This window comes from Culex quinquefasciatus, chromosome 3 (assembly GCF_015732765.1).
Source record: "Culex quinquefasciatus strain JHB chromosome 3, VPISU_Cqui_1.0_pri_paternal, whole genome shotgun sequence".
Lineage (NCBI taxonomy): Eukaryota > Metazoa > Arthropoda > Insecta > Diptera > Culicidae > Culex > Culex quinquefasciatus.
In genome coordinates this window covers 177,606,233-177,621,090 of record NC_051863.1, presented here as the reverse complement: position 1 = coordinate 177,621,090, position 14,858 = coordinate 177,606,233, and the positions used below count along the sequence as shown (strand labels likewise).

The following is a 14,858-nucleotide window of genomic DNA, read 5'->3' as shown; positions in this document are numbered from 1 at the left end:
AACGTCTTTACAAGTACGTTTATTCCCACATCAGTAAACAACAGTGACTCGACCCTCTAACCCGTACAGCAAAGGAGATCGCTTCTGCACGAACCGTTCCAGTGCATTGATGTCCACATCGGCCACCACCTTGTTCCGGCCAAAGTCCTCAAACATTGTGTACCCTCCGCCACCTCCAGTCATATGAGAGTTGGCCGCCACGCGGTAGTATTTGAAGGGATCCAGCGGATCATATCGAGGAACCAAGCAATCACTGCAGCGAACATTGACCGATTGAACTCGGGATCCGCGTGGTTCCGTCATATTGTACACTACTTGCAGTCCGGATATCTGGATGTTGGAGTTAGATGCCCCGTGTTCGAGGACCTGGAGCAGACGATCTCCTCGCAATTCCACTATATCAACGGTATTTTCAAACGGGATAACTTCGATGAGTCCTTTGTATGTGAGCTCTCCTTTAGCCAAGCTGACTCTTATACCACCTGTGTTTGAGAGTCCGATCGCTGCGTACGTCCAATGGCCTGGTTCCGCCAAGTATGTGCACGAATCTACGTATGCATCCGAGATGAGGTTTCCCAGCGCACATTCCCTAAAGTTGCACCCACTTTGAGGGAGATCTGTCAAAGTTGCTCCAACGATGCGATTACCTAGCTCATCAACTGACTGCTTCCATGGAATCAGCGCTTCGTGAATCTCTCGATCAGGTATAACTTCTGGACCAAGGTAGTACGGATTACCATCCCATCGTTGAATTATCCCTTGATCGTCAAAGTACAACACAATATCCCCTACAAGTTTTGTGTACGCGGCTGCCTGGACAATCAAAACCCTGTGACCTCCTTGTTGTGTCACCACCGTTGGATAGTCTCCATGTATCGTTCCCGGAATACCCGGGTTATCTCCACTGTACAGAAACGAGTGCGAATGTCCTCCAACGATGATGTCAATGTTCTCTCCCCCTTCGGCTGCTATCCTCTTGTCAACATCAACTCCACAGTGCGATAGCACTATGATAATGTCAATCCCTTCGTCTTTCAACTTCTGAGCTTCAGCCTTAACACTTGACGGTTCGTCGAGGAAACGAAGCTTTCCAGAACTTGATATGCTCGAAGTACTCTGCAGAATAACCCCAATAATCCCGATCGTTTTCCCGCCACGCTCAATGCGCATCGATTTTTCGTACTTCACAAACTCCGGTTCGTCGCTACTGTCCACGTTGCACAGCAAAATCGTCGAGTTGATCGTTTCCAAGAATGGGACAACGCCAGCAACTCCGTTGTCGAATTCATGGTTACCGATGGTCTAGAACAAAAATATTGTCAAATATTGAGTATGTTTTCAAAATAATACCCACCATGGCATCCGCCGGCAGCATGTTCAGAAACCTGGAAGTCACATTCCACCGATACAGATTGTACCACAGCGTTCCCTGAAAGTTATCGCCAGCATTCAGGAAGATCGCATTCTCCCTCGTCGCCAACAGCTCCTTGACGGCCGTTACGGTGCGTGCATAACCACCGATGCAGACATCGCCGACCTCCGGGTTGCAAACGGTCCCGGCGTAGTTGGTCTCGTCAAATCGCGCGTGGAAATCGTTCACGTGGATGATCGATAGTGGGAACAACTCCTGGCTGAACCCGTACGATACCGCCACAGCAGTCAAAACGAGAACAATTTGTCCAACAGACATCGTATTTCGGACGAGTGCAGTTGTAAACTGATTGGCCCGCCGTTGTCTCCGTCTCGGAATGGTGGCCAATCTGTCTAAATTGCGGGGCTTTACGACCTCGGCCGGCGGATGGTGATAATCAGGCAAATTTGAAGAGGTTTCACCCCACATTTGCTATGATTTTGGTCGAGGCTTTCTAAAAAGTGCTTCAGGCGTCGTTTAAATCCAATAAACTCTCAACATCGATGACGAGAGAATTTAGCGACAGTGATAACGATTCTCTATTGGCCATTCTGCGGACATCATCGGAACATCACAGAGTGTGACCGATAGTGAATCTTAAATTTGTCCTTCGAACAGTACGGAGAAAGATTGGGAAACCTCCCAAACAGCACGTTGTGTAGGGGGTTGTACTGTTTGAAGAATGTCTCATAGAAGATTACACGCATCGACGACGCCGGAGACAGTTCAGGGCGCCGAAAAGTGATAAACGCGTCATGTACTTTATCTGTCCATTGTCTCTGGATTGATTTCAATTGGTTTCCACACTGTCACGAATTGTCAAAATGGGCGTAATTTGGACCATAGCCGAGATATTGATAAACACACATTATAGAAAAATAAATGGTAAATTGGTAATTGAAGAAAAAATCGTTCGGTATGCAATATAAAAATCATTTTATTTAGAAAGTCTTAGCTTCAATTGTGAGAAACACCAAAACTGCCATATTTGTCGTTGCTTGTCGCCAAAATAGACTGGTGAAGAAGTGCTAACCAATTCGCAATAATCGGCTGTAAACTTAAGTCCCCCTCATTCCAAAATTAAGGCTCGTCGCAAATAGTCAGCAGTCTGCTGAAAGAGGTAGCAAGGTAGGTGGTCGTCTTCGTTCTCGCCATTCCCCGTCCAACGCAAACACAATAAATGATAAAACAAGATTGAGCTGAGTTTCCCCGTCTACTCAATCGGTTGGTTGGCTCAGGGCCTCGAAGTTCAGTTGTAGGCTGTCTGCGGTGCGGTACGGGTCGTCATCTCGTCAAAGTCGAAGAGCTAAGCGCTGTAGTTGCGAAGATGCGGTTGTTCGTGTTGCTGGGTTTGGTGGCCCTGGTGCTGGTGGGAACGGCACGTGGTCAGGGCAATTTGTACGAGCTATCGATAGTGCACATTAACGACTTTCACGCGCGCTTCGAGGAGGTCAACGCGGCCAGTGTGTCCTGCAATCGGGAAGGTGGCGACACTTGCGTGGGAGGATACGCCAGGACGATGACGGTGCTGAAGAAGCTGCTGGCGGAACGGAACAATCCGTTGTACTTCAACGCCGGGGATAACTTCCAGGGCACTTTGTGGTACAACATCCACCGATGGAACGCCACCGTTGAGTTTTTAAACATGCTTCCAGCGGACGCTATGACCATTGGAAATCATGAGTTTGATCATGGAGTTGAGGGTGTGGTTCCATTTTTGAACAACATCAACTCCCCAGTGCTTCTTGCAAACGTAGACAACAGCGAGGAACCCGAGTTCAACAAGTTTCAAAAATCCATGATGATTGAACGCAACGGCAGAAAGATTGGCATCATCGGGGTCATCCTGAAAACCACCGACAACATCGCCAATACTGGCAAGCTAAAATTCTCCGACGAATCGGAAACCGTCAAAGCCGAAGCAGAGCTTCTGAAGCAACAGGGTGCCAACATCATCATAGTCCTGTCGCACTGTGGCCTCGACGTGGATGAGATTATCGCCGCCAACGCTGGACCAGACATCGACATCATCGTTGGAGGTCACTCGCATACCTTCCTGTACACCGGGGATCACCCCGACATCCCTGGAACATCCCAAGGGGAATACCCCATGGTGGTCACGCAACAGGGTGGCCACAAGGTGTTGATTGTGCAGGCCGCAGCGTACACCAAGTTTGTCGGAGATATTGTACTGTTCTTCGACGAGGCTGGCATCATCCAGCGCTGGAGCGGTAATCCGTACTATTTGGGAGCTGACGTAGTGCCGGGTGAGTACGAGTTGCGTGGGTGAAGAGGGATGAGTACCGACCGGTTTTATTTGAACAGGTTGGCGAGAGTTCAAGTTGAGATTTGTTTTTGGGATGGCAAATTTCGCAAAAGAACAGTTATGATTTTAAACTTGGTGTACGTACAAATTGATATTTTCGATGCATATCAATTTAATTGCAAATTTTAAGATCAATTTGTTTAAGTTGAAAAAATACAGCAAAAACATAATGAGTTTGTTAATAAGAAAGGCTACATCAAATATTTTTGAATGTTTAAGTAATCTTCTTCAGAATTGGACTATCAAATTTCAATTTTTTGTTTTGCTTTATCTTCGACCTTAGTCATATTCGAGGAAAATAAACTTCTAAATTAATTTGCAACGGCCTCAATTGGTTAAATTGTGGTTTTTAACTAAACCAAACACGTCATTTGATAACAGCTGGTTAAACAACTGAGTAAACAATTAAACAAGCGCAGAAATCTGCATATTCGTTCAAACATTTTTAAAAGTAACCTTGCCAAATTATCAAGAGTTTGTTTCAACTTACAATAAATGAACTAACACCCACAGTTAGGCAACGCCATACGAGATAATAAAGAACACGATCTGGTAAGTGTAAAGGTACTGTGAACGGAGGTTGGTTAGAGCGTTATTCTCATGGGTTCATTTTCAAAACAGTTCAAACCTTTGGCATATCGGACCGCGCCTTTGTCGTATAGACCACCGAAGTTCGATGACTATGAGATGGTTATTTGCCAATATAAGCCACTCAAAGGGATGAATTGTTTCAATGACAAATGAACACAATTTCGGGGTGGTTACCCGCGAGAGGTTTATTCTTCCATTTAATTTTGGTAGAGCTATTCTCTCGGCTTTCTACTGTGGGTGTACAGTTTGTCCTCGAGTTAAATATCTAGAAACTTTGGATAGTACGAACGGACTAAAGGTTGATCATTGCGCTGTGAAGTACTATTTGGCGAGAGTATAGACCTTCGTTCATTGAAATAGTTCATCTCTTTGAGTGGCTTATATGGACAAATGGCGCGGTTCAATATGCCAAAGGTCTTGGGTTCGAGTCTCGGCATCGACATTTTTTTTGAAAGGTGAACTTTTTGGAAAATGAACCCACGAGTAAAGTACTCTTGGTAATTTTGGGATATATCCTCTCAGTCCGTTCACAGTACCATTTGACTACCAAACCGTGCTTTTTATCCGCTCATATGCCAACGCCCAGTTCTGGGTGTATTAAACTTCTCTACACCCAAAGTTAAGGTCCAAGCTGATGGTTCTATCGAAAAGACACGAGGAGAATGTACTATTTGGCGAGAGTATAGACCTTCATTAAAACAGTTCATCCCATCGAGTATCTTATATGGACAAATTACCACAACTTGGTCACCGAAGCATGGGATTTATTCTTTTCGTCCCATAACAGTGCCATTTCACTACGGAATCATGCTCTTTATCCTCTCGTAGGCCCAGTTCTGGGTGTATTTCAACTTTCTAAATCCTTCAAAATGCTTTAAGAGTATGGGATCAACAGTTGTGCAAATAACAGCCGTCTGTAACTTATACAAGTCTTATTTTTTATTGAAAAATGAATAAATTGTGGTTCTCTAACTTATATGAAAATCAGAAGTTATTGTAATTGATTGTTTATTTGTGACGAGAGCCTGTTAGTTTACAACTTTTTATCAGGTTAAGTTATTAAAAGATAAAGTAACAAGATTAATAAAAGTAGGCTTGTTTAACCCTTTCGTCATCAAGATTGAAGTAAAAAAATGAGCAAAATAATGTAAATGGGCCAATGCTAAAGTGTAAACAAGAAGTTTATCATGCTCACGTCATTAAATTTTAATGTTTACATTAGGATCGAACAAGATAGACTGTTTGTTTACACTTCATGCAATGGTCCATATTTATTTTTATTTTGATTTCTAAGAATTTGTTGCAGAAAAAACACCACGCGCCTCCATTGCGTTCACATTAAATTTTCACAACTCAACTTTCGCTTCTGATCCCACACAGATCCGGAAGTGGTGCAGGCGCTGATCCCGTGGAAGGTGGCCGTCGACGAGCAGGGAAATCGCCGGGTTGGATCGGCCGCCGTTGATTTGCTCAAGTCCAGCTGCAACTACGCCGAGTGCAACCTGGGCAGCTTCATTGCGGATTCGATGGCCGCGGCGTTCGTTCCGCTGGCCGAACCCGGCCACTGGACGTACGCGGCAATTGCGGTGGTGGCCGTCGGGGGCATCCGGGTTAGCATGTTTCGGGGAGGTTTGTTATTTGAAGGTGGTGGGTTTTCCTATTATGTTTTAATGCCTCTTCTTTTTTTTGCAGACCTCAACTTTAAGAGTTTAATCGAAGTTATTCCGTTTGAAAATTCGTTGGTTTGTGTCGAGTTGCGCGGGGATCACCTGCTTGGAGTGATGGAGTACGCGGTGGAAAAGTCCTGGGACGAAGATCGGTTCAACGGTGCCAACATGCTTCAAGTGTCCGGACTGCGGGTCGAGTACAACGTGACCAAGCCCATCGGAGAACGCGTTCTGGCCCTGGAAGTGCTCTGCGCCGACTGCATGGTACCCCGCTACGAACAGCTGCAACCGTTGAAGTACTACCGAGTGGTTACGAATTCTTTTATCGCTGGAGGAGGTGATGGATTTTCGATTTTCCCGCAACATGGTCGCAACAAGCGGATTGGACCGGTTGACATTCAAGCATTTGAAGATTACGCCAAGATTCGTTCGCCGATTGTGCAGGGTATCGACGGACGGATTAAGGTGCACACTTAAATTGGATTAGTGGAGAGTGAGGAGAATGTAATCTGATTGTACTTAGTAATACGTTGTTGGAATTGTTTAGGGGTTAAGGAGTTGATAAGATAAATCCTATGTTTTTACGTTATTGAAGAGAAAATAAAAAAGAACTTTATTTTTGCTGAAAACATAAAAAGGAGTCTAACCGATTTTGAGTTTTGGTACACCTAAAGTACCGCCTAAAGTGTCTGGTGGTACTCAAAGTGTACAAATATATAATTTTCGTATGGTCCAAAAAATCATTGGTTTTCGATAATATTAGGAAATCTTTACCCTAGTAACATTTTAGGTTTTTAGTAGGCCAGCCATAAAAGCCTATTTAGGTTGGATGAAAGTTTTCAGAACCCTGATAAAACCTTTATGTTCAAAAATGTTTCTAGGGTATTATATTGATTAAGACAATTTAGAATGAGTACACAGGTTTTTTAACTCACCAATTCAATTTCCTAAAATCCGTAATTTTAATTTAAAACCGCAACTTATGAACCAAAAGTTGTTTTAAAAAAATTTACTAGAATTTTTAATTAATAATTATAATTATATTTTTTTTTTATAATTACAGCTCTGTAATGGATGCTGAAGAGTTGAACCTTTCAGTACTTGTTTCGAAAAGTAATAATTTTCAACAATATTTTGATTTAAATGGTGGTTTGACAAAACACATCTGGTTTTTTTTAAATGGTTCAATAAACCAAACATTCAGTTTTTGCTTTTTGGGTGACTCAACGCGGCTTCAAGAACACCCAAAAAGCAAAAAACTGGAAATTTGGTTTATTGGACCATTCCAAAAAAAAAAAACTCAGGATATTAACATTTGACATACAATTCCATTCAAATGGTGTTTTCGGAATTGTAAAAAAATTTGTACTGTTGTACTCGTTGAACCTCGTTAGATAAATGTACGACTCGTGCTTAAAAAATCTTCTTTTTGCAACTTGATGCATAAACTACTATTTTAAGCCTATTAAAAACAAAATGCATCGTAAAATGCTATATACATCATCAAAGTTGTGCCATTATTTTCTTCTTTTTTTTAAACGTTTTGCCTTCCTGACCTTACTGAGGAAAGGCTATAAAATCACTCGGAAAATGAACTTTTTAATTAGACATCCTAGACCTACCTTCATTTGTACATATCGAATCAGAATCACCAGCTGAGCAAATGTCTGTGTGTTTGGCTGTATGTAGACATGTGTACCAAATCAATGTCACTGGAATATCGCGACACAGGCTCAACCTATTTTGACCGGAATGGTTTAAATCGATCCGTCTTAACGTCCCCTAAGTTGCTATTTAAATTCATGCAGTTTTATCATGTATTTAAAAAGTTATGTTAAAAAAACTGTTTCATATTAAATTAAAATTATGGTAAAAAGGGTGGTTTTTTCATGAAACCTTCACATGTTACATACTTTTAGAAAGCATATGAGAAGACCTTTTAGGTGGAGTAAGAATTTTCAAGATCTGACTTACCTATCTTAAATTACAAGCAGTTTAAAAAATGGTCTGAATTCACATAACCTCAACTGGTCGGGTCTGATCGCCACGGAAAAGCCGTGTAGAGGGATGCCATTTTCCTCAAAGGCCGTGTCTGTATAATGTTGACAAAAAGTCTGTAGGTAGTCTGTTTTTTTACTCATCGCTTATTTTTATTAGGACCTCTTAGTTGCTGCGAACGTTAGGGGAGATCCATAAACATGTGGACACTTTAGGCGGGTTGGAATCACTATGAATGAGAGGAAGGCACCAACCACCAACCAACCAGGATTAAGTAACGTTTTTGAATATCAATTCATGAAAAACATTTTTTTTTATTTTACGTTTTGGATCGATTTGAGATCCCAACATAAAAAAATTGTTAAAAAAAGTATTTATTCGATTGAGAATGCATAAATTAGCGTTAAACATTGTTTCAGAATAGTTTACAATCGATTACAAGTTGAAATCATTTTATTGTCCCTCATTTTTTGGGAATGTTTTGAAGGGAAGAGGGGAGGGAAGGGGAGTGGGAGGTGTTACAAATATTTGAAATAATATTTGTAATAGCCTAAACCGATTATGGAAATTCGGTTCTATTTCTCGGATATCGCAATATACTCTTTTGACATAGACCAATTTCGAGATATTCAAGATGGCGCCTAATAAAACGGCTTTCCTAAAAACAAAAGTATCACTGTATGATGTAGATTTTCTCACAGGTAACAAAAACTGCCTTATTTACTAATTTATACTTAAATCAATTGGTATTGATGCTGTTTATTTCACATTTTAACATTAATCCTAGGTAAATTACATAGAAGATATCATGTAGTATATAAAAAAGAGCACTGTTTAGCACACTGGCCTCTTAAAGTCAAACAGCTACTGCCGAGCAGAATGATGAATTTTTGTACACAAAGAGAGAGATTTTTGACAAATTAGTTTAGAAAGTAGTCTTCGGCTAAGTGTTTGTTTGTTTTCCACATCTAATTAGACTAACATTATTCTTATCATTTCAATGCACTTGATGGTACCAACTAGAATTTGTTTTTTTTTTTCTTGTAAAGATAACGATTACAAACATACATAACTCAACGAGAGATTTCCTTCACGATGCACTTGTTATTGTTTTAAACCGCGACTTTGACCTCGTTCATCCTGCGATGGCGGTGTGCCGGAAGTTGTTGGTGTTTGATTTTTCGCCACACTCACACGGAAGTCACACATCATTTGCATACACACAGACACATACAGTCACGTACACACGCGCTCATTAGACCTTGGCCCGCGGTGGCAGCGGTGGTGGCGCCACCGTCGGCGCTACTGACTCGTGCTCGTCCAAGGGGTCATCGCTTGGTGCACTTCCGGCTTCGGGCGACGCCTCGTACTTCTTGATCAGTGCATTATTGTGGGCGTAGGTCACTTCTAGTCTGCGGAAGGACATCATAGGGTGGATGTTTGAGTGTTGCTTAATGGGTTTTGTTTGGCATAGTTTTATACGTGGTAGGTTTTATTTATTTTTTTATTTTTATAGGTTAGGTTAGGGCTAGGTGTGCTGTTAGTACGTGTTGGCTTACTGGTTAGTAGCGGGTTGCGTTTCTTTTTGTTCAATTCCTCGTTAGTGATGATCCTATACAGCGTGAGCTAAGCGAGTTTGTTTTGATTATGGTTCAGGTTGTGTTTCTAGGTTATACTTGTGGGACTTGGTAGCGTGAGTACATGAGAGTTTTGGACTCGAATCGTTATGGCAGGCAGAATGTGGTTAGTAAGCGGAGATGAGCAGCTGGTTCTGGGGTGTTTTGGGAAGCGGCACGTAATGTCTCTAGGCTAGAGGCTAGCTTCTTACTTTGGCACTTCTAGTGGTCGGATAAGGCTCTGAATGATCTTCCGGTTGGCGGACAGCGCCGGTCCACTTACGCAGATCGTGGCCGATTTCAGATAGTTCACCAGGTCCTTGGTGTAGTTTTCGTCCACGCCCTCCTTCGACGCGGCGACTTGTTTGTCCTTGGTGGAGAAATTGAAGGGAAATACTTTGCGGAACTTGGAGCGTAGTCCTGAAACCAAACCAAGTGATCAAATCTTCCCTCCAAAACCTGAACTAGACGCTTCAAACCGTTCTGATTGGTGGTGCTGGATGTCACGGCGATGCTGCTGCTCCGCGTAGCCTTCAGAGTGGTCGCCGAGCCCTTATCCCCGGGCAGATTGATGTCGTGGGACCACTTGCCACAGGGGGCGCTCTTGTCCAGCAGCCGAGCCCGGGCGCACTGCTCTATCGTTTCGGCGCACGTGTGTCTGGAACGTTCAAAAAGTCACTTCAATCACACGTGGTCACACGACAACCGTCAACGCTTCGATCGGTTCTTACCTGCCACAGAATCGGGCCCACTGCTCCGCCCTAAAGCCCCGACCCGTGTCGGTCTCGACCGGCGATGCCCCTGTCCGCAAAAAGACCGAAAAAAGCAGTCAATGGAAAATATCTCCCGGGAAACGCGGAGGAAATGCAACTTCTATAAGGTTAGAGCAACTTACCAGCAAACAGCAGCAGCTTGGCGCACCGAGTTCGGCCCTGCAGGGCAGCCTTCATCAGGGGTGTGAAGCCGAGATTGTTCTTCGGGTCGATGACCAAACTGCGACACTTGGTGATTAGCATGTTGACGATGTCGGATAAGCCTGCGTTGAAGAGATTAGAATGTTTCGGATATTATTATCATGTAAAACATTGCAATTTTTTTGGGATACTCTACTTTAGAAAATAATTGTATAAATAATAGGGAATGTACCCAGGAATCATCCACTTCATAGTGAGAATGAAAGGAATTTGAAGACAATTCTTTTTTTCGGTAAATTTAAAATAAAAAAATAAAATAAATTTGTGGGGAGTGCATTGTATTTTTGTTAACACCAATCAGATTTATTAATAGTAAGAAAAATAACAAAATAATAACGAACAAAAACTGATTTTTGCCTAAGTGAAATTTTTACGAAAGCTTCCGACAATTGAGTCTGTAGTGTATTACTAAAATTTTAAATAAAATCGCACCAAGTAGTTTCTTAGCTTAGCTCTTCGAAAACTTATTTTTACAACTTAGGTGTAGTCGTAATGTTAATAAGTATGATTCGCTTTGATAATTGTTAAATATTTAGTCAACTTTATCATACCTTCAATTGAAAAAATATTGTCAACCAATCAAAACTTTCCAGATTTTTAAGCGAAGATGGCACTACAAATGGTGCACGTCAGAAATTTCAAAATCACGCGTAACGCCATCTTCGCCTGGAAATCTGGATACTCACACATTTGCAGAATAACTATAGATACTAGCGTGCACAGAGTTGAGCAAGATGGGGCAACCGCCCAACCATCTTCAGGAATTTGTGAAATTTTCTGATCATTTTGAATCAACACTAACATTTCAAAAGGGCATATTTTTTAAATTTGGTCATTTTGAAATGTTAGTCTTGAATTTGTGAATTGTGTGAATTTTCCATTTTGGAAACAACATTTCAAAAAGGCGTAATAATACAATTTCGACACCAATACAATTGCAGTGGTAAAGTGTCTTTAACACCTAAACTCCCAAGCTTGAGAAAAAGGGGGGACTACTACGGGACCATCCACAAACCACGTGGACACTTTTTGGATATCTAACCCCCGCGTGGACAATTGTCCATACAAAAAAACTGTTTTGTATGGATCGTTGTCAATCGCCATACCATCCCCACCCTAAAGTGTCCATGTAGTTTATGGATGGTCCCTACGAAAATTCCCCCTTTTTCTCGAGTTTGGGAGTTTAGGTGATAATAAAAACAATATTAAAAGTTATATATATTATTTTGCATTTCTGTAATGTAAATAAAAGGCATTTTGGATTAGAACTTTAATTTTCTTTTTTTTATTCGCTGTATTTCATCAGTATAATTTTTAATGACTCTGAAAAAATGTATATCCATAATAATATTAAATCATAGCTCGGCGAAAAAATACGGTTTAATAAAAATATTTTAATAAAATTATTTTTTGTGAAAAAAGCAATTATAGAAACGGCAAAAAATCCTTGTAACAATTTTGATTCTGAATAGTCCTCATCAATACCTACAACTTTGCCGAAAACACCTTCGGCACCTTCCTTCAAAAGATACAGATTTTCGAACATTTACGTACCATTTTTGTCTGGAAGGACAGCTGTCAAAATTGTATGGAGTCTTGTATGAGTGAACCAATAACGCAAAATGGCTTTTTTGGTCATAAGGAAGGCCCCTAAAAAGTTTTAGTCAGTTCAAAAAATATTTCTAAAATTCCTTTTCATGTTTTACTGGAGAATTGCTCAAATTTTGGAAGACTTTGTTTATCGATACGATTTTAAAATATTTCGAAATAATTATAAATTATTTATAAAAACGTAAAAAACACAAAAGAAGAAAAAAATAAAATTGCTTTTTGATATCTTAAAAAAATACTACATTTTAGCATTTGAAAACTTTTTATCTATACAGTAGAGCGTCCAAATTCCCGTCCCGAGAACATAAATCCCAGGAATTTCCGGGATTTCCCGAAAAATAATATTTCCCGTTTCCCGGGAAATTTGTAATTTTCCGGGGAATTCCTGAAATTCAAGCGGAAGTATACATTTTCCTTACATTTTGGTTCCAATTTTCTGAAAATTTATAAAAAGAAATAATCTCACTCACTCAATTTTATTTATTTTAATCTACTGTGCATATTGAACTAAAAAGAAAAAATCAGGTTCATTTCAGGTGTATTTCAGATAATATTTATTGTTAAACGGGGTAGCAATTATAGGATTTCATTCTGTTTTTATATTCTTTCCAACTGGTAAGGTTTGTCTCAAGATTATTATTTTGTAAACATGTATTGGGGTTGGCCACACATGGTCCATGCACTATTGTTGGAAAAAAGTGTATTGAAATAGTATTTGAAAAATAGTGGCGTTAAAAATTGTATCTAGCATTTTGGGGTGACTTTGTACAAAGTATTTTTAGTTAAAATCAGATTTAAAGTATTCAATTTTGTCACAATCACTTAGGTTGCTGATAAGTTTTCAAGAAGAAAAAAAATCAATGTGTAAATTTACTCAACTTAGTTTATAAGCTTTTTAGCATTATACATATAAATTTTAGGTGAAATTGATTAAAAGTCGAAATGTTGCCTTAAAATCGTTAAAATGTGTTTTGTTGATAAAATTACGGTCTAGAACAAGCCATGAAAAACATAATTTCTGCATGATTTTATTTTTTGCTTTATGAGTCAAAGTTATTCTTAAAATGTTAACAGAGACAAATTTAAAAGCATCTTAACCATAAAGAAGCATGGATTTTACTTACTGATTCAAAATTTGATTAAAAAATAATACTTCTCATCAAAAAACAATTCCATTGATTTTGTTTGGTTTTGTAGAAATTGAGAGGCATACAAAATTAGAAAATTTCAATTTTTTTCATAAAGTTGTATGATTTTTAAAAGCAGTCAAGCCATTAATTGACCCCCACACTCATTTGTAACATTAAAGTTGCTGTTCTAAAAAAATTTGTTGCAAAAAATCTATCAGAAACAGGATAAGATCAATTTTCGATAAACTTCTAATTTCCCGGGAATTTCCGGGATTTCCCGGGAAATTTGTTTAAAATTTCCCGTTTCCCGGGAATTTTGTAATCCCGGGAAATTGGACGCTCTACTCTACAGCAATTCACCTCGAAAAAAACATGATCCGAAAAAAGTTCTCCGATCGGGCTCAAAATTTTTCTGGGGGTTTCTTGGCCAAAATAATTAGACCCGTATTTTTTTATTGTTTGGCCATTAGGGTGACCTACGCCATGTTAGGGTGGTCCGAAATATTGCCATTTTTTTTATTTTTTTGCAAAAACCTCTTTTTTTCAATCCGATTTTAGCTGTCTTAGACCAAAATCAATTTTCTTTTGCGTCTTGCGGATTGAATGGCGGGAGATATGATTTTTTGAAAAAAGTGGTTTTTGCGAAAAATGACGAAAATGACCGTTTTTCGGACCACCGTAGGTCACCCTAATGGCCAAACAAAAAAAATCGGGTCGAATTATTTTGGCCATGTGGAATCATGCTGTTTTCGTGGGGAATGTTGTCTATAAATAATGATGAATAATGGAAAAAAATTAAAAGTAAAAAACAAATGGAAACACTTTTCTCAGCATTATTTCTCTGATATTTGCGTGCACTGACTGGTATGAATAATATTTTTTTTCGTTGGATACTTCACAATCACCAGATTTTAAGAATTATAAGATTCAACTTGGATTTCTTAATTTTTTAGAAGCTTTTTGGTTGCAAAGTTGTTGTAAACGAATAAAATGTGTTTAAAACAATTTTTATCTACTGCCTTTACCTAAAAAATAAAAAAAAGTTTATTTGTTATTGTTGTAAATCTATTTGTCACTAATAAAATTGCAAATTTGCAACTATCATTGCAACTTTGATTTCGGAAAACTTGCGTTTAAATTCTACTAAAAGAAAAATCACCAGTTTTGTGAAAGCTCACCGTTGCCCTTAAATTATGGACCGACAGTGAAGCTTCAAATAACTCATTGAATCGAAACAACGACATTACAGCTGACACGTGCTAAAACTAAACAATTTAAATTGCGGATTTCCACATCGACATGAATTAAAATTCCTCCGCGACACCTTTCGATGACTTCCTCTTCCAGGCAAACATTGGTTGGTCACAAAAATAAAACTTATCAATGTTAAGTTGAATGCATCTATAAATAAATAAAACTAGATTTTGTCAAGCCACATAAACAAACCGATGACATTGGACCAAAAATGAAACATGACGGCTTCACTGCAGTCGCTGACAATCATAAAATGATTCTTTTTTTTTGCGACGGGAAA

At 39.6% G+C, this 14,858-nt stretch overlaps 3 protein-coding genes across 5 annotated transcripts in view; 1 reads left to right on the top strand and 2 right to left on the bottom strand.

Annotated features, from left to right (window-relative positions):
- Positions 1-3: 3 nt before the first annotated feature.
- LOC6052420 (apyrase) lies at positions 4-1,936 on the bottom strand. The gene is made up of 2 exons (XM_038265878.1): positions 1,355-1,936; positions 4-1,302 (listed from the first exon to the last, which is right to left on the bottom strand). Exons 1-2 carry the CDS (start codon positions 1,838-1,840, stop codon positions 31-33), a joined length of 1,758 nt encoding a protein of 585 aa, XP_038121806.1. The 5' UTR covers positions 1,841-1,936; the 3' UTR covers positions 4-30.
- Positions 1,937-2,502: 566 nt separating this feature from the next.
- Positions 2,503-6,632, top strand: LOC6052421 (apyrase). The gene is made up of 3 exons (XM_038265008.1): positions 2,503-3,678; positions 5,709-5,957; positions 6,021-6,632. The coding sequence occupies exons 1-3, from the start codon at positions 2,739-2,741 to the stop codon at positions 6,470-6,472; spliced, it is 1,641 nt and encodes a 546-aa protein (XP_038120936.1). The 5' UTR covers positions 2,503-2,738; the 3' UTR covers positions 6,473-6,632.
- A 2,080-nt stretch (positions 6,633-8,712) lies between these two features.
- The window catches only part of LOC6052422, a 62,780-nt gene continuing 56,634 nt past the window's right edge, over positions 8,713-14,858 (bottom strand). For 2 of the 3 annotated variants that reach the window (XM_038260286.1, XM_038260287.1), the window contains exons 7-11: positions 10,505-10,645; positions 10,341-10,410; positions 10,089-10,267; positions 9,822-10,029; positions 8,713-9,405 (exon numbers count right to left, since the gene is read on the bottom strand). In XM_038260286.1, coding sequence (XP_038116214.1) covers positions 9,249-9,405; positions 9,822-10,029; positions 10,089-10,267; positions 10,341-10,410; positions 10,505-10,645 — 755 coding nt within the window. In that variant the 3' untranslated portion in view covers positions 8,713-9,248. Of the gene's footprint in view, positions 9,406-9,821; positions 10,030-10,088; positions 10,288-10,340; positions 10,411-10,504; positions 10,646-14,858 lie in introns of those variants that run through there. The other variant, XM_038260288.1, reaches the window with a different exon arrangement.